Here is a 17,141-nt window from a genome sequence, read left to right as displayed (position 1 = left end):
TGTGAAAGCAGGGACCACTGGGTTTCAGGTATTTTTGTAATCCAGTGTCTAGTAATGAGCTTGGCACTTGATAGACATTCAATGTTTTTGAATAAATGAATGAAGAGCACCCTTAGTCCCTGAAAACCCTTTAAGTATGCCAGCACAGAGTAGTACTTTCTCATGAAAGTACTTCTTTCCCATGAAAAAACCCCCAAACACCTGCCTCAAACACACAGCCCCACACTTAGCAGGAAGGGGACTTCACTTCCCAGCCAGCAGTTCAGTGAACATATGGTTTAACTCTTCCACCCTATCCCACAGTTTCTCTTGAAGACAAAAATGATAGTTTTACTTTACAAGAAGTTCACTCTTATCCATGGAGGCATCATGCTGACAGGACTGGATCCAAGGAAAATGCTAGTGACTTTCCCAACTTCATTCCCCAATCAAAGAGGACAGTTTCTGGTTTGCCACTGGTGAGTTTATTACATGACTGAAGTTCAAATAAAAAAATAAAAACCAAAATCTTGGCAGGGAAGCTAGAGCCAGAATCAGGAAAATCTGCTTCCTTGTCCCCAGACTCCCTGGCCAAGCCCAGCTCCACTAACTCATCTTGACTCGATCAAGTTCCTCATCAAGACTTGCATCTGTACCCTGGACATCTCTGCTGCTCCCACTGGAGAGCGAGTCTGGAGTCCCTGGCACTGGGGCTTTGGTGAGGGCTCCATATACACCCATAGCCTGAGGAGAGGAACAGAGAGAATACCATGAGGACACTTGACAGAGGCACAGCCCAGCCTACCAATGGCTAAACGGGAAAAGATGGCATGGGGGCCAGTAAGTTGGTTTTCCTTTCTCCCTCCTCAAACCTGTCTTGTAAGCTCTGGAGTTGATTTTAGGAATCTTGCAACCCATCAGAGTAAACTGACTCTCAGAATACCAGCACAAGTATCTACCAAAAAAAGGTATCTCAAGAACTTCCATATTTGCAGGACTGAGTGGAGATGTTTCATTCTGAGATTCCTTCTCTACAAACAATGAAGGGAGGTCTAGGGCCAAGGCACTCTGAAGACCTTTATGGTATGTAAGTGTTGATGATGGTGGTGGGGTCTCAGTTTGGTCTCTGGCACCAGTGTTCTGTGCTGGGTCCTCAGAGAGCTCTAACCTGAGCCACCATGCTGGTGACATCGCCAGGATTGGAGGGCAGTAGGATAGTGTTGGAGTCCTTGGCCAGTTTGGAGAACGCGCTGACGTACTGCTCGGCCACAGTTAGTGAAGCTGCTGCATCTCCATTCTGTGATCACAGGGGGATAAAAATCAGAGATCACAGATACGGAGAAGAAGGGGTGGATGGGGAATGAGGAAAGCAGTTCACAATAAAAAGGACCATGTAATCTGGCTCAACAGAGCCCACAGAGGCGGAATTCTCCTCAAGCGTAGATAAGAGAACCCCTTCCACTGTCAATTCCTGTCCCCATTCCCACCCAGGAGCCTCTCACATGTTGTGTCAGAGCTGCAGCCAGGATTCGAATAGCTTCAGCTTTAGCCTTGGCCTTCGCCAGAACTGCACTGGCCTCTCCTGCAAGAGAAGGGACAGAGCTTGCTTGACCCATGAAGTCAAAGTACCCCAAAGATCCTGCCCCAGCACCAATCTTCAAAGGCCCATGCCTTGCTCCTCCCTCAGCCTCTACCCTCTCCTGACCTGCTGCCTGATTTATCTGTTCAGCCTTTTCTGCTTCGGAGGCCAGGATCTGGGCCTGTTTCTTCCCTTCTGCCACATTGATGGCCGACTCTCGGGTCCCCTCAGACTCTAGAACTGTGGCCCGTTTCCGCCGCTCTGCCTCCACCTGGAAGCCCACAACAATCCCAATCAACAAGCCAAGGGAAACTCATATAGACATGCAACTCTACCCATCACAACAGGAGAGAAGTCTGGATCTTCCTGGGACTGGAGTACCCTGAGGTCCTTTTCCCACCCCTCCTTGGCCCCCACCTGCATCTGCATAGACTCTTTCACCCGGGGTGGCACATGGATATCCTTGATCTCATAACGGAGGCAGCGGATACCCCAGCAGTCAGCAGCTTGGTTGATGGCATCCACAATGCTGGCATTCAGGGACTCCCGTTCCTGGAAAAAGAGGTGTAAGCCCCACAGCCTCAACCTACCTATCAAGGGCCTACACTGAGAAGGGCCTGGGACTGATCTTGACCTTCAGAAAAGATTAAGAGCATCAGGTTTGTGTCTTCAAACCCTAACTCTGGCTCAGATCTGCTTACCCGGAAGACTTTGTCCAGAGAGAGTTTGCCGAGCTCTGATCTCATGGTTGTTTGAGCTAGCTGGGTGACAGCATACTCAGGGTCCTCCACACCATAGCTTGCCTGAGATGGACACGGATAGTGTAAGAAGCTTCGGCACAAGATTTTAGTGAAGAGGGCAACTGAAAAGGCTGGATAAAGTAGGGGACAGATACCTTGTAAGGGTCCATGATGCGCAGGTAAAGGACTCCATCGATTTGCAGAGTTACATTGTCTGTAGAACCAGGAGAGAAAATGAGGAAAGTCAGGCCTCTAGGTCCCAACCAGTTCTTTCTACTAAGCTCTGGATCTACAGCAACCACATCCTAATAGCCTCAGAGCACCCATGTCACCCTGAACCCCTCACCGAGAGTCACAGCCGACTGCTCAGGCACGTTGATGACAATTTCCTTGAGACTCTGCACATATCGGATCCGGTCTAACACAGGGATGAGGATGTTCAAACCCTGGGAAGAGGAGTCATGGGTCCTCAGAAGGCTGGGAACTATTGGGTTGGGACCTAAGCTAGTCCTGGAGTATGTAGGGAGTCAACACATGGAACATGCCCAGAAAAGCAGCAGCTCCTACCAAGAAATAAGTCCTCAGAAGGCTGAGGTGTCACTGGTAAGAAAACCCAAGAGAACAGGAATGCAAGACTAGGCCCCTGAATGGAGGGGAGAGTCATGAGAATCGGAGCCAGCAGAAGAGCCATCTCTACGCAGACTGAGAAGCAGAGCTGAGAGAGTAGGCAGGGGAGGTTCCCAAGAATGGGGCCTGTGAGATGCAGAGGAAAAGGTGGTAACATGGGGATGATGGTCAGCAGCCTGGGCCCTGTCAGGTCTGGCCTACAGCGTCGGGAGCTAACAGTGCGGGCAGGCCGAAAGGAGGTCCTCCCGACATTCCATGTCGTGAGGGATTGGTCATCTATCTGGCTGGCCCAGGGTGGGCAGAAGAGGTTTCTCACAGGCTCCAGGATCCGGTGGAATCGGCCCATTCGCTCCACCACCCAGGCCTCCTGCTGCGGCACGAACAGTACCACGGTGTTTCGGGGCAATCCAGAGGAGGCGCGGCGCGGAGCGCGACCAGAAGCCAGTAGAGAGCCCTGAAGGAAAGAAGAGGGTGAGCAGAGATCCCATCTGGCCAGACACGCCGCCCCTCGGTCCTGAAGGCATCTCCATAAACCACGACCCTCAGGATCCTCGGAGAGAGAATCACATGGGGACCATGACCTCTGACCCCAGTCCTCTTCAAAAGTTGGAATTTCGCTCTTTTCCAAAGGAGAACCCAGGTAATCTCTGTCCCGACCCTCTGGAAAGGTTGTCTCGCTCTCACCCTCAGCAAAAGGGCCCCAGTGCCCCGCGCCGCGCGCGCCAGCATTTCCCACGGCCGCAGCGACCTCCGGAACCAACGAGACGAGCGGAGCGGTCGCTCCCAGAAGCCTACCCGAGCCTTTCCTCTTGCAGTTCCGCTCCCCCGGATGTACTTCCGGCCGTTCCGTCCCCGCCTTCAACACTCACCCAATCAGCGTTACTTGGTCGAACGGCGCATCAAGTTGTTCCCTGGGAAACGCAGACCTTCTAGAGAAGGGCGAAGGCTGCGGTTGTTCTGGGTTTAGCTGTTCACGCCGGAGATCCCCGGCCTGATGGCCAAAATGGAGGCTATTTTTCGCGTGCATTATCACTCAGACACCACGCACTGAATTATTCGCCCTCACCCGAGACTCAGTTTGCCCACCAGAGCGTAGAATCGCCCCCATCTGTCACCATAGCGACTAGTGGATTGGAGCTGACTCGTTGCCATGGTTGCCATAGTGATATTCTCTGGTAGTCCCGCTGTGTTGTGCCCAGGACTCCCACTGGGGACTGACCCCAATCCCGTTGCCATGGAAACTGGGCCTAACATTGCCTGGCGATTGGGCCGAGATTTTCCCCTCCCCTCTTTCCTCAAAGACGCTAGAGCTCCTTCCCTGTCTTCCCAAGCAAGGTTTGTTATGCCTGGTCTTAAATACAGAGTCCAGCAAACAGCCTCAACGTTCAACCTTGTCTGGAGCATGTCACCCTGCGCACATCCCTAATGCTCTGGTAGTCAAGAGACCTCCGTAGTCACCTCCATTTTACATATGAGGGCACTGAAGTTCTGAGGGGCTAAAGTCGTTAACAGAACCAGTATTAGAATCCTGATCTACAATTCAGAGTTCAGCTTCTACGGCTGAACTTTACCCACCAACCCCTCCGAAAGGAGAAAAACCGGGCCCCAGGAATCAGCAGGGACTAGCCTAAGACCTCATGGGCCCAGGCCTGTTGCCTCTCTGGTAGAAAGGGCTGAGTCCCAGCTCCAGGAAGGCCCTCCATCCCCCTTCACACCCTCTCCCCAACAACAACAAAAGTAGAGCTTAGTTCAAGTTTCCAAACAAGAATTTATTCTTTCTTTTTTAATCTTTTTTTTCTAAAAAAAAGTACCAGGTACAATTTTTTCCTGTTTTTGATTTGCTTTGTTTTTTCAAGTTTCAGCAAATGCTTGTTCCCCTCAGCCCAGCCCCAGGAGTCAGGACTGAGGCTGGGTCAGAGTCTGGAGTGGGGAATGGGGTAGTTTGGAACCACATGACTGAGTTTGAGGGGTGCCCCTCACCCCAGCTGAGGTAGGTGGGTCAGAGTCTGGCCAGGTGAGAGGAGGCACCCCAGTGCTTGGCCCTGACTCTGCCCCCTGGACACCTTCTTCAGTCAGGACCCCAAAGCAAGGAGACATAGGTAGGAGGAGAGGGACAACTGGAGTCTGGAGCCCTAGGTGAGGGGTGGTTAACCCCTGTGTGTGTGCATACATGCACACTCTCTCACACACACATACCACACAAAGACAAGCTTGTGCACACACACATATGCATAACTTGGCTTTCAGAGATAGGTCAGAGGGTAGGGGAAGTGAAGGGACTAGGGGATGGACAGGGGAAGCTGAGTCTTTGGCTACTGACTCAGTCCCTCTGGAATAGCCCCTCTTCCCTCAGCTGAGGGAGAGCAGTTCTCCTCCTGCCCCCCGCATAAGCCTCTTCAACTCCTGAGGTTGGAGCAATATCTGAGAGTGGGAAGCGGGGAGGAGTGATGCCAATTATCAGGTGTGGGAGGTTACCAAGGCAATCCAATTTGAATAAATTATAAATTAAAAATAAATAAAATAATAAGTGGCCCCTGCCCAGGACAGGGAGGCAACGCTGGCATAACTTGCCTGGGAACTAGAGACAATCTCAGGGTAGCTCCGGTTCCTCCCTACTACCTAAGCTGGCCTTGGGAAAGCCAAGGGAGGGGACAGGCACATGGAGTACCCGAAGTAGGGCAGGGTGTAGTAAGGATCAGAAGCTTTAAACACCCAAATAATCCATTTGGGCGTGAGCATGGTGAGGGCTTTAATTCAAGCCTGAAGGGTCTCTTGCTGTCTCTCCATATATGTTCTCTAAGATGGAGCAGGATGGGCAGGTCATTAGCCCGCATGGGTTCAGAGTGCTGGCAATCAGGGCAAAGGTGAATAACGTGGATTATGAGGGGCCTCGGTCACAGCCTGCAGTTCGTAGGGGAGCCCTGTGTCCAGCTCCAGGCTCCGGCGGGAAAAAAGCAGGCGGATATCTCCATGCAGGCTTAAGCGGCCTGAGCGGGAGCTCCGGAACCTGGAGGACAATGTGATCAACGTAAGAATCCAGGCTGGGTTCAGTGGCTCATGCCTGTAATTCCAGTGCTTTGGGAGACCCAGGTGGGAGGACTGCTTGAGCCCAGGAGTCGGAGACCAGCCTAAGCAACACAGCGAGACCTCGTCTCTAAAAATAAATAAATGCATACATATATACATACATACATACATAAAAATTTAAAAATAAACTAAGCAAGAATCCAGACAGTATCGAAGCAAGGAGAGATCCTCTTCAGGGAAGGGATACCTGGGCCTCCCCGGCCGTCCCTGGGCCCTCTCCTCACCTGAGGTGCAGCAAGTAGCAGAGGAGGCGGTGGGTGGGGTTAGCATTTCCCTCCTCACCCACAGGCACCAAAAAGAGGCGATGGCGCAGGAAGGTCATGTGGGCGGCAGGCATGTCCGAGAAGTCAAAGGTCACGAGGAACATCTTTACCACAGTCTGGTTGGGGTTAAATAAGGTCTAGGGACAGGACAGTCAAGGTTGGTAGGGCCTGAGGGCTGCTTTCCTCTCTCCCCATTCCCACTCCCTCAGGGCAAACTCACCACTTGGATGGTGCCCACCTTGGGCACGCTGTAACCCTTCCTCCCCAAGGGGTTCAGATCCACGATGCCCTGGGAAGGCCAGGGAGCCATCAGTCAAGGTGGGGACTAGGAAAACCCCGGGCCCTAAATACATGTCCCTCTCCACAAGCTCTCACCCTGAACCTGCCCCTGCCCTACACTAGAGTTCTCCTCACCTGGCCCTGACTCACTCCTAGGTGAGGAATAAGTAAGAAATACCTCTTGCCCTCGGCCCCGCCCCCAAATCCTCATCCTCCTGATGAGCTGACTTTGGGGTTGGAGTCAAGGCATACCAGGAAGGGAGCCGGGGCATTTTGCTCAGAAACATCAAAGAATGTGACAGTGACAGGCAGCGTGACATGCTGGGGGCAGTATGACCCACTAGCTCCAATTTCTGCTGTGAAGCCCTCAATGTGGCCAGATGGTGCAAAACGTCCTCGCAGCAATGATTCCTGGGATTAGGGTAGGGAAAACACATGAGAGAGATGCCAATTCTTTTCCTTATCCATCCAAGCCGCATTCCACCATCCCACCTCTCCCAGGACCCCGGCAATCACAAACCCCAACGGGAGCTACCTCAAAGCTGCCCAGCAGGGTACGGCTGACAGCAGGGGTAGGAACAGGGGAGGCACTGGGGGGGCTCAGCAGGCCTGGCCCCTTCCGGAGGCTTCGAAGGGGGCTCCTGGTAGAGGAAGGGAAACACAGGGGGTTGGCTTGAGGTATTCGGGGATTCCTGCTTATGCCCTTGGACTCCACCCTCTGCCACTATGTAGGGCATCTGCCCTGGGGTCCCCTACTCGGATGCTGGAAAGATTACAGACTTCTGCCCCCATTCTCAGGGACAGGGTAGAGGAAAAATCTGGTCACTTACAGCTTCAGGCGACGGGCTCCTTTCAGCCTCCGCCCCATGGGACCACAGTCTGTTGGGTCCTACGGAGAGAAATGATTGGGAAAAGAGACAAGGTGAAGGCCACGTATGTTTTGGGGCAGAAGCTCATCACAAACTCTCAAAGGAACACCCCGCCCCCCAGGCCCCCACCTTTACCCACACAAATATCCACTTAAGAGTACATGAAGGACAGGCGCAGTGGCTCACGCCTGTAATCACAACACTTTAGAAGGCCAAGGTGGGTCGATCATTTGAGCTCAGGAGTTCGAGACCAGCCTGGGCAACATGGCGAAACCCCATTTCTACCAAAAATACCAAAAATTAGCTGGGTGCAATGTCATGTGCCTGTGGTCCCAGATACTCGGGAGGCTGAGGTTGGAAGATCACTTGAGCCTGGGAGGAGGAGGTTGCAGTCAGCTGAGATTGTGCCACTGCACTCCAGCAGTGATGGAGTGAGATCCCATCTCAAAAAAAAAAAAAAAAAGTAAAAAAAAGAGTAAATGAGGTCTTGTATTGGCTTACCAAAACAGGCTCTTTGGGTCCAGGCAGCAGGTGGCTCCAGAAGGGTGTGGCTTTGGCATCAGAACTGTTGGCAGCAGTAGGGTGGCCCAGGGATCCCCGGCGCCTCCGAGGGGCTGGCCCCTCTTCCTCAGAGCTGACATCTGGGGCTTCTCCAGCAGGAAGCAGCCTTCGCTTGGTGGGGCAGGGGCCTGGAGGTCCAGGGCCAGGGGGTGTGTGCTCGGGACTGTGCCCATTGGCAGTGCCAGGGGACTCCCTAGGCCAGAGGCTACCCCCATTGCCCACCCCAGCCACTGGGCTCTTACCCCCTATTTGTGCAAGACTGTGCAAATCAGTGTCAAGTGTGTGCAGCTGGCCTGGAGGGGCTGGCCCTGGGGACTCCCCCAGGGACCCCTGTCCCCCTGGATCTGGGGACGCCCAGTCTCTGGTGTGCAAAGTATTGCAGGAAGCATTTGATGGGGGGCAAGGGGGACTCCAGGCCCCTGAAGTCCAAGATGAGGTGACACTACTTCTCTGTTCCACAACACAGAGGCCACGGTGGGAGAAATGCTGGCTGGCCACACCTAGTCCCAGCCCCAGTCCCTCTGGGCCCAAGAGCCCCACAGTAGATGGTTCTTCAGGGGGTAGTCCCTCTCTGGCCCCCAGCCCAGGGCCTCTCTTCAGCTCCCGGGGACCCTCAGTGGGTGGGGCTTGTCGTTTCAGGGCCCTGTGAGGCTCAGAGGTACCAGCCGGAGGGGAAAAGATGGATACCTGGTAGACCCCGGGGGATGTCGCCCCCCCTGCTGGGCTGTAGCCCATGAGCAGGCCACCCTGGAGGGCCCCCTGCCTGACTGGAGGCTGTGAAGGGCCAGCCTCCGGCTCTGAGGATGGAGACGGCTCCGCCTGCACGTGGCGCATGAAGCCCCCCTTGGGTCAGGGGGGCCCCCCAACACGGCCTTTATGCTGGGCCTGGGCTGGGGGGCCTGGGGACATCTGTGTAAGAGAAGAGAAGAAAAGGTGGTCAGGGGAATCAATGAGTCTTCTTCCTTCCAGCTGAGTTTCAGACCCTCTCCTTGCCTAAAGGGGTGACTTTGATGGGTTCCCAGGGATGAATGTATACAAATCCCTGGATGGACTAATGGAATATAGAGACCACTCTCAGAACTCCTGAGAGGGTGACAGGTTTAGCTCAGGCTTCTTACTGGACGCACCTCCCCCTCCTTCTCCCTGGTACTTACCCCGATGAAGAGGCCTCAAGCCTAGCTGTGCGTCCCCTCTTCCCAACTGATGCCTTGTGCCCCTAGCTTGCAGTCTGATCCATGCCTGCTGCACTGGCAAGGTGACTGCCACCATTCCGTGCAGCTCCTGAGCTCAGCAGGACCCTGAGGAGAGAAGAACAGACATAAGCCAGGATCACTGGAGCCAGCGGTAAGGCCCATCACCAATTATAGGCTAATATAGTACACTCCAGGACATCCTTCTCCCATGTGAGAGGCTCTTCAGGAACAGAAAGGGTAGGCTTGGGGTCCAAGGCCCAGATGGCAGAGTTGGGCTACCTGAGGAGTCAAAGAGGCAGGTCTTGGCTCAGTATAAGGATGTGACAAGTGAGTTGAGGTAGAATAACTACTTGTCAGGGCCACCATTTGAGGACTCCTGCCCTACATGGAGGAAGGGATGAGAGACCCCCAAAATCCAAGAGACAGACCATGCCAGCTGAGAGGTGGCCAGGGGAAGAATTCAGCTCTCTTACTCAAAGCCACCAAATTGCACAACTCCTTCTTATATGTCTATCTCCAAAGGGACAAGTGCCATCCTAGGGCACTAAGGGCAGAGGTCTCACACACAGTTACACCCCATCAGCGGTCCTCAGAGGTACAAACCTCAAGTCAGCTCAGAGCTGGCCCTTCAGCCCTGAACTCCAAATTGCCTCCAGCAGCCTGTCTCTTTAACAAGAGGCAACAAATCCGACCAAAAACAAGAAGGGGAAGGGGAAGGGGTCACTGCCAGAAGGCACTTTCCAGGGCCCTCCTGCAAGGCCCTGCAAACTAGAGATAAGGCCGCAGCAGTCAGTCAGCTGGAAGCAACTAGGGAGTACCTCTCCATGCCCCTCCCCCAGTGCTCACACACCCAACACCAAAACCCCAAACCACTGGTGCATAAGATGGTCTTCACTAACTATTCCAGCCCATACTAGGGTGAGGAGAATGTCAAGTTGAAAGCCAACTGCCCCCAGGGTCAGCCTTCTCCTTTGCTGTCTGACATTCACAGTGCCCTTTCCCCTTCAAGGAGTGCCCTTTGAATGCCTACCCAAGACTCTTCCTCCTTGGATAGGTCAAATGCCATCTCTTCCAGAAAGTCTGCTCTGTCCACCCCAGACCATAAGCATCTCTCCCTTCTCTGAGACCTCACCTATGGCAGTGTTACTACTTCCTGTAAGCTCACTAACAGTTCTGCTTACTCCGTGAGTAAGGCATCTTCTAGACTGACCGTAGAGTTCCTGAGGACAGATCTGTGTCCCACCCCTCCATCCAACCCCAAGTACAGGGGTAAGCACACAGCAGGGCTCAAAAAAAGTAGAATACAAGTCCCAGAGATCTGGGCAGCAGTCCTGACAGTGGAGAGAAAAATTTCCCAGATGAGAGAAGCAGAGAGATTAATTGTACAAGGGAGAATCAGGAACAGAGGTGGGGGTGGGGAGCAGGCAGAAAGGAGAGATTTGTACCCAGGGACTGAAAAGCTCTCCTACACCAAGTTCCCATCATTGTACCCCACTATCCCATTTCACCAAATTCTCCTAAGAATCGGGATCCCTAAGAAAATCCTGGTTCCCTGTGGTGGGCGGGATGGCTGGAAAGGGCAGAACACCAATGGCAACTGGCATTATCCTACCTGCAACCAACCTTGTCAGAAGGTACAACCTGCACTAATTTCTACCCTTCTTTCCTCCACCCAAGCCACACAGATTCAGGAGGGGCCTTTTCCTTAGCACCACCACTTCCAGGTCATCCCAGTTGCCCTCTTGACCCCTTGCCCTGGGGAAGCCAGGGGATGACATGATGCCCTACTTGACCCCAGCATACCTGGCATCTGCTCATTAACCCCAGAGCCCTCTCAGTTCCCACCCTGTCAACAAGACGCTCTTAGATTCACTCCCCTGCCACCCAGCCAGTCTGGCTCTAGACCATGGCTTCAAGCTGACTCATGGGGCAGGACTGCCGGGGAGGGGGGCAGGGTAGAGTAGGCCAAGCCTCACTCTTCGTGCAGGGGGTGGGCAGCAGCTGGCATCAAACAGCTGTGCCAGGCTGTGGCTGGCAAGGACTACAGCTCCCAACATGCCAAGGGAGCAAGGCCAGCAAAAACAACAAGTCCCAGAATACATCTGTACCTTTAGACACTTTTGAGGCCTGGGAGGTGGGTGAGGTGGGTATTGGTATAGGTATCAGCTTCGAGGCTCATTCTCCCCTTCCCTTCAGTATTAAAGATTTCCATTTCTACCATGATCAAGGAGAGTGACAGGATGAATTCCTATCCATGTGCTTTCCACCCTCATCCTGTGCAGAGAGAACTGCTGCCAGCTGCTCTCTATTTCGTCCCTACATACATCCACACAAGCTAGGGGGACTGTTCCCACGGACCACCACTGTGGGTAGGAAGGTCGACCTCTTCTCTCTTACCAACCCCTCGGCCCCCAGCCTAGAGCCCTCTACCTTCAGAGGGGAGAGAGCAGACCTTAGCAGCCTCTCTAAACTAAGCCGGGCAGACTCACCTGACTCCTGGACTCCTTGTTCTGGACGATCCCTTAGCCCCTGCGCAGCCTCCCAGGTCCTTTCTCACTCCTCTCCTCCCCACAACCTGGGACAGGCCCCATACTATAGTGGAGCTTCGGAGATTTGCTCTTTCCCTCTAGCACACTCACCCCGCTCCCAAATTGGCTCCGCGGAGGTGGCCGCTGCTCCGGGCCCTTCCGTCCCGTCCCGGTCCCTCCCCTTGGATCCCCGGTCCTCCCTGCCACGGGCCCCCAACCCAGACAAAGGGTGGCTCAAGCTGAGCCCTGCTCTGCTAGGCTCTTCGCTGTTCAGCTTCGTGTGCAACACTAGCGGGCCCTGGCGCCCGCAGCCCCCCAGCCGCTGCCGCGCCCCTCCCTGCGACGGTCCCTCCCCGGGGCCGCCCCGGCTCCGCGCCGCCGACTCCGCTGCCCCTCTGACTCACAGGCCATTTCCTACCAGCTGATGGGGCCGCCCGCCCCGCCCAGCGCCCCACCACCCGCGCCGCGGCGGCCACGGCCGCCACGCCCCCCTCAGGCTACGCCCTCCCTGGAAAGCGGCCATGCTCATTGGTCCATAAGAAGCCAGCCTCCCCGCGACCTCAAGTGCGAGGCACGCCCCCTCCAAGAGGCACACGCCTATTGGTCCATAAGGGGGTAGGCCTACCCAAGGTCGCTCCGCCCTTCTCCTTAACCCGACAGCTGCCGGAGTCCAAAGCAACACCCTGCCCTGCCATTTAACCCTTTCAAAGGCGTAGGCCTTCCACATCTTACCCCTCCACCCTACTCCCCCGCCCATCCTCCTTCCAGGCCGATTAATAGGAAGCCCGAGGGCTTTAAAGATACGGTTTGACAACCCTCAAAGTCCGCCCGCTGTCTATACCAGACCTCAGACCCCAAATACCTCACTCCCATTTGTCTTTCCCCACCTTCCAAACCAAAGCTTCAGAGCTGGAGAACTAGTGAAGCCCAGGAAGCTTCCTCCACGCCAGAGAAGAAAAAGGCCTGAGGTGGGACCCTATCTCCTTCAATGCTAAGAAGTGGTACTTTTCCCTCTCTTACTCTTAAATTGATGTTCTTTTGCCTTCTTTAGAGGAGCCCCACGGATTCCTAAGATACGGATACATTTTAATTTCAGGGACCAGCATTATTCTTTGTGCCTCTGAACTCCCTTTCTGAGATCAGGCTGTCCCATCCCTTCTGCCAGCACTCTTTCTACTCACAGGCCCATGTTCAAGGAGACGGAGCATACAGGGAAGCGGGATAGGAGGGCTTCTGCCCAGAATGGGGGAAATGAGCCCAACTCTTGTGATGGAGCTCAACCCCATGACTCACAGCTCCCTCAAAACTATCCACCCTCCCACTGAGTCACTGGGCCCCAGCCCAGTTCAGACCCAGTCAAATCAAATGGCAGCAGAACCGGCATCCCTAACCCTTGTCCTCCTATTCTTCAAATGACCAGGATGGAAACCTTTGCAAGGATTTAGCATTCAAAGACACTTTCTAGAGGGTACTCTAGAGGTAACCTAAGAAAATCAATGGTCCTGTCTACCCTGCCCTCTGCACTTGTCAGCAAGTCGGACAATTTGGGACTTAGGAGGCTTTTTCTCCCGGTCCTTCACAGAAGCAGGAGGCAAACACCAGAGCCAAAGAGGGAAAGTCCATTCTTCTACAGTTTAGAGGCCACAGAGAGCCCAAGGTCCTTGTTTCTGCCTTGCCTGTGTTGTGGATCCCCCAGGGCCCTGAGGTTATATCACTAGATAGTAAAAAGAGGCTCCTTCCTCTTCCCCCTAGTCCCTCAGTCCTAGACTTGGGAGACACAAGCAAGTAACAGTCCCTCTAAGCTCCCTTCTCCTTACCTCACCCTAGACCACCCATTTCAAGAGGAAAACCCTGAATAAGAACTCAGTTCCCTTGGACTGACTTCCTTGCTGGTTCCCTAGTGTAAGGAACAGGATTAAGGAAATTTTCAACACCCTTGTCAAAATTACAGTGTATCAATGTAAGAGCCTACTTGCCTTAATAAAAACTTACTAGGAAAACAGAGACATAGAACACTGTAGGAAAAAAATAATCCCTTAGCAACCCCACCTTATTCTATCTTTCTGCCACTACCATAGGCCAGGCCTTGGTTACCTACAAAGGTCACAGGACAATAGTTCAGGGTGAAGGATCAAAGATGTTCCAGGCCTCAGTGTACCCTGGGAAAGCAGCAGGGTACAACCAAGAGGACTTACCACCAGGCACGGTGGCTCACGCCTGTAATCCCAGCACTTTGGGAGGCCAAAGTGGGTGGATCACAAGGTCAGGAGTTCGAGACCAGCCTGACTAACATGGTGAAACCCCGTCTCTACTAAAAATACAAAAATTAGCTGAGTGTGGTGGCGTGCACCTGTAATCCCAGCTATTCAGGAGGCTGAGGCAGGAGAATCACTTGAACCCAGGAGGCGGAGGTTGCAGTGAGCCGAGATCGCACCACTGCACTCCAGCCTGGGCGACAGAGTGAGTGAGACTCCGTCTCAAAAATAAATAAATAAATAAAATAAATAAATAAATAAATAAATAATAAAGAGGCCTTACCTTCCTGCCCTAAATTTACCCTGCTTTATTTTTTTTTTATATAGCGGTTATCACTACTTGACTTCCCCCTCCCCCTCCACAATTTCTTTCTCTCCTTACTAGAATGGAAGCTCCATGAGAGCAGCAACTTTGTTTCGTTCATGCTCATATTCCCAGAGCCAACATTAGTCCCTGGCAATGTTCAATAAACATTGACTGAAGAAAACAGGCCCTGGGCTGAGTGAACAGCAATCAGGCGATCTGGATCCTATCTTCTGCCCTTTCACTGTGACATCTGGGGAATCACAGTCTCTTTAGCCATAAATTTCCAAACCTGTAAAATGAGGTGTTTGTATAAACAATGACTGCTGAGGGCCTCTGCAGCTCTGCAATTCTAATGACTGTTGTTCACTCATATGCATATCAGAGGATAGCTCCAGGCATTCGAATGCTCCGCTGCCTGTACCAAAGCAGAAAGGCTATATCCTCCAGTCTCAGCACAGCAAACTGATGCCCTTTCTCTTCATGCCCCACCCACTCACGCAAACCGCCCCAGTCCTGAGGAAGCTGGAGAGTCTGCCCTAGGCCCGCCCTCTCTGAGAGACTGTCTGGGAAGCAGTGTTGCCATAGCAATCAGCTCCTCCTCAAAAGGCTTCAGCCTGCCCTTTTTTACCCCACCCTACCCCAGGGCTTTGTCTGTCCTCAGCAGACCCACCCCCCTCCCCAGCCAGTCTCTCAGCTCCTGGGTGGTTGTGTGAGGAGGCTGGCTTGGGGCCTCTTTTAGCAACACTGTCACACTCATTCAGCCACCGTGTGGAACTCAAGCCTTTCCCACCCTCTCCCAGCCAGCCCAGGGGCAAAAAGAACTCTAGCACTCCATCAAATCCCCTCAGGGAAGCAGAGGAGCCCTCAAGAGAACTAGGTCCTAGTCGGTTCTGATAGTGCTTCCAAGCCTGGAGTGTGGGGAGCCACTCCCTCTTCTTCCCCTAGCTGAGGCTGGAACCTCACAACCCTTACTGGGTTCAGCTTACAGTCATGGCCCACCTCTCAAAACAGACAGAAGACCCTCAATACTCCTCACCACTTCCCCCTTCCCACAGAAGCCCTAGCGTTCCCCACCCAGAAGGATAAGGGTGGGGAAAATCTGTTTGTGGCAAGTGGTTAAATGTGGCTACCAGTCACTTGGGGGTCTATGCAAGAGACCTGGGTGATAGTGGTGGGGGTGGGGTCTGAGCCCTGCCGCTGGTTACCAGGGTCTCTGGTCATTGAGTACAAAGTACCGGGCAGGGCACAGCTCCTAGATGGGCAAGGGCCAGGCCAGGCCCTGGGGCAAGGAAGGAAGTGGGAAATGAGCACACCCAGAGCATAAGGGCAGGGCAGGGCGGGGGAGGGGGGAGACAGAGACCAAGGCCGGCTCTGGGAGGAACAGGAACTAGGATGGGGGGTTGACAGGAACCCAGTGGGGGAAGGGTCCCCCGGGACCTCAGCTTAGGGAAGAAACCCCAGTCTCAGCTGGACAGATCCAAAATAGACTGAGGAGACAGTCACACAAGCCCTAGTGACAAGCAGGGTCTGACTCCTCTCTGAGTGCCCAGGCCAGAAGGTGGAGTTAAAAGCTGAGCAGACAGGAGTGCAACAGATTGGCCTCTTCACCCCACTAACCCCAACACCCTTACTCTTAGAACCCAGAACACAAGTGTCTTCCTGGAGTTACTACAATGCCCTAAACTGTTATTTTGTCAAAGTACTGGGGGTTCTGTTCTCCCGCCTCAAGTGGGGCCTACAACCCCTTCGCCTAGATAGTGCCCGCAGACCCTCCGACACCGCTACACTCCTTCTCCATTAAACAGCCCCCCCTTCCTTCAAAGCTCCTCCATGTCCCCTGCCCCTCATGTACCTCCTGCAACCCCCCACATCAGACAGAGACAGCCCCCTCACAGTGTACCTCGCAACCCCCCCACAACAAAGCGCTCCCGCCCTTCCCCCATAGAGGCCTCTGGAGAATGCACCTTGTTGCCCACACATTGAGTCCCCAACTGCTCCCGCGACTTCGTATCTTCCCTCAACACACAGCAGTCTCCAGATTGTCTGCAAAGCGCACCCCCATCCGCGTCCCTTCTTCCACGCTCACCCTGCCCTACACCTGTAGTTCCGTGGGTCCCGTTGCACTTGGGGACGTGGTAGTGGTTGGGGCAGTTACTGAGCAGCCCTAGCTGTAGCCTCGGCCTGCAAACCTCGCCCCTTCGGTCCAAGCCCCGCCCCCGCAACGCCCGGGCCCACCCCCTCCCTTGTCCCACCTTCCACCTTCTCCGGACTTGTCCCTTTCCTCGTTTAATTTCTCGAGCTCCTCCCCTGTAGCCCGGGCCCCGCCCCCTTCTGACCCCGCACCTCCTTCGCGTTTTCTTTGCATTTCCCCAGGATCCTCAGCTTTTCCCAGGCCCCACCCCCGATCCCCGCCTCCTCTCGGTCTCTCCGCCTTTCACTAGGACCCGCCCCCTCGGATTCCAGCCTGGCAGAAGTCGCGCCAGGCCCCTTCCACCACGATCCCCCTCCCATCTCAGAGCCCCTCCTCCTTCCGCCCCTTCTCCCTCACGCCTCACCCGGGCGGTCGCACTCCAACCAGGATCTGCTGGCTCTGATTGGCGGTGGCGGCCCCAATGGATGAAGGAGGAGACAAAGTGATGGCCGCAGGTCGCCTGAGGTCCCACCCCGGCCACGTGCGGCTTCTGTGATGACAGGTCTAGAGGGGCGGGGCCTCGGCCGGCAGGCTGCTAGCCTGAGCGGAGCGGATCAGGGCGGAGGTGGGGAGATGGAGCCAGGGCCAAAGTCACCAGCCTGAGGGCTCTGAGCCGGGTTGGGGCTGTCTCGCTGCTTTCGCACCGGTGTGAGCTGCCGCCGGAACTCGAACCTCTTTGTAGG

General features: G+C 54.3%; 2 protein-coding genes across 26 annotated transcripts; both read right to left on the bottom strand.

Moving 5' to 3' along the window:
• Positions 1 to 441: 441 nt before the first annotated feature.
• On the bottom strand, positions 442 to 3,764 carry STOML2 (stomatin like 2). Of its 2 annotated transcripts, XM_002819653.5 has the most exons (10): positions 3,610 to 3,763; positions 3,242 to 3,379; positions 2,645 to 2,744; positions 2,454 to 2,512; positions 2,260 to 2,361; positions 1,976 to 2,110; positions 1,685 to 1,829; positions 1,482 to 1,561; positions 1,148 to 1,276; positions 442 to 723 (listed from the first exon to the last, which is right to left on the bottom strand). In XM_002819653.5, the coding sequence occupies exons 1-10, from the start codon at positions 3,652 to 3,654 to the stop codon at positions 586 to 588; spliced, it is 1,071 nt and encodes a 356-aa protein (XP_002819699.1). In that variant the 5' UTR covers positions 3,655 to 3,763; the 3' UTR covers positions 442 to 585. The 2 variants fall into 2 exon arrangements, with proteins under 2 accessions (XP_002819699.1, XP_054376956.1); XM_054520981.2 differs by lacking the exon at positions 1,976 to 2,110 and having other exon boundaries at positions 3,610 to 3,764.
• A 909-nt stretch (positions 3,765 to 4,673) lies between these two features.
• ATOSB (atos homolog B) lies at positions 4,674 to 16,928 on the bottom strand. 24 transcript variants are annotated; one of them, XM_063713866.1, is made up of 10 exons: positions 16,823 to 16,920; positions 9,139 to 9,282; positions 8,227 to 8,893; positions 7,925 to 8,112; positions 7,385 to 7,443; positions 7,090 to 7,195; positions 6,807 to 6,965; positions 6,496 to 6,564; positions 6,237 to 6,412; positions 4,674 to 5,932 (listed from the first exon to the last, which is right to left on the bottom strand). In XM_063713866.1, the coding sequence occupies exons 3-10, from the start codon at positions 8,816 to 8,818 to the stop codon at positions 5,779 to 5,781; spliced, it is 1,503 nt and encodes a 500-aa protein (XP_063569936.1). In that variant the 5' UTR covers positions 8,819 to 8,893; positions 9,139 to 9,282; positions 16,823 to 16,920; the 3' UTR covers positions 4,674 to 5,778.
• Positions 16,929 to 17,141: the final 213 nt, after the last annotated feature.

This window comes from Pongo abelii, chromosome 13, assembly GCF_028885655.2.
Source record: "Pongo abelii isolate AG06213 chromosome 13, NHGRI_mPonAbe1-v2.0_pri, whole genome shotgun sequence".
Taxonomy (NCBI): domain Eukaryota; kingdom Metazoa; phylum Chordata; class Mammalia; order Primates; family Hominidae; genus Pongo; species Pongo abelii.
The sequence above is the reverse complement of the archived record's forward strand: the minus strand, read 5'-3'. Positions and strand labels throughout refer to the sequence as shown.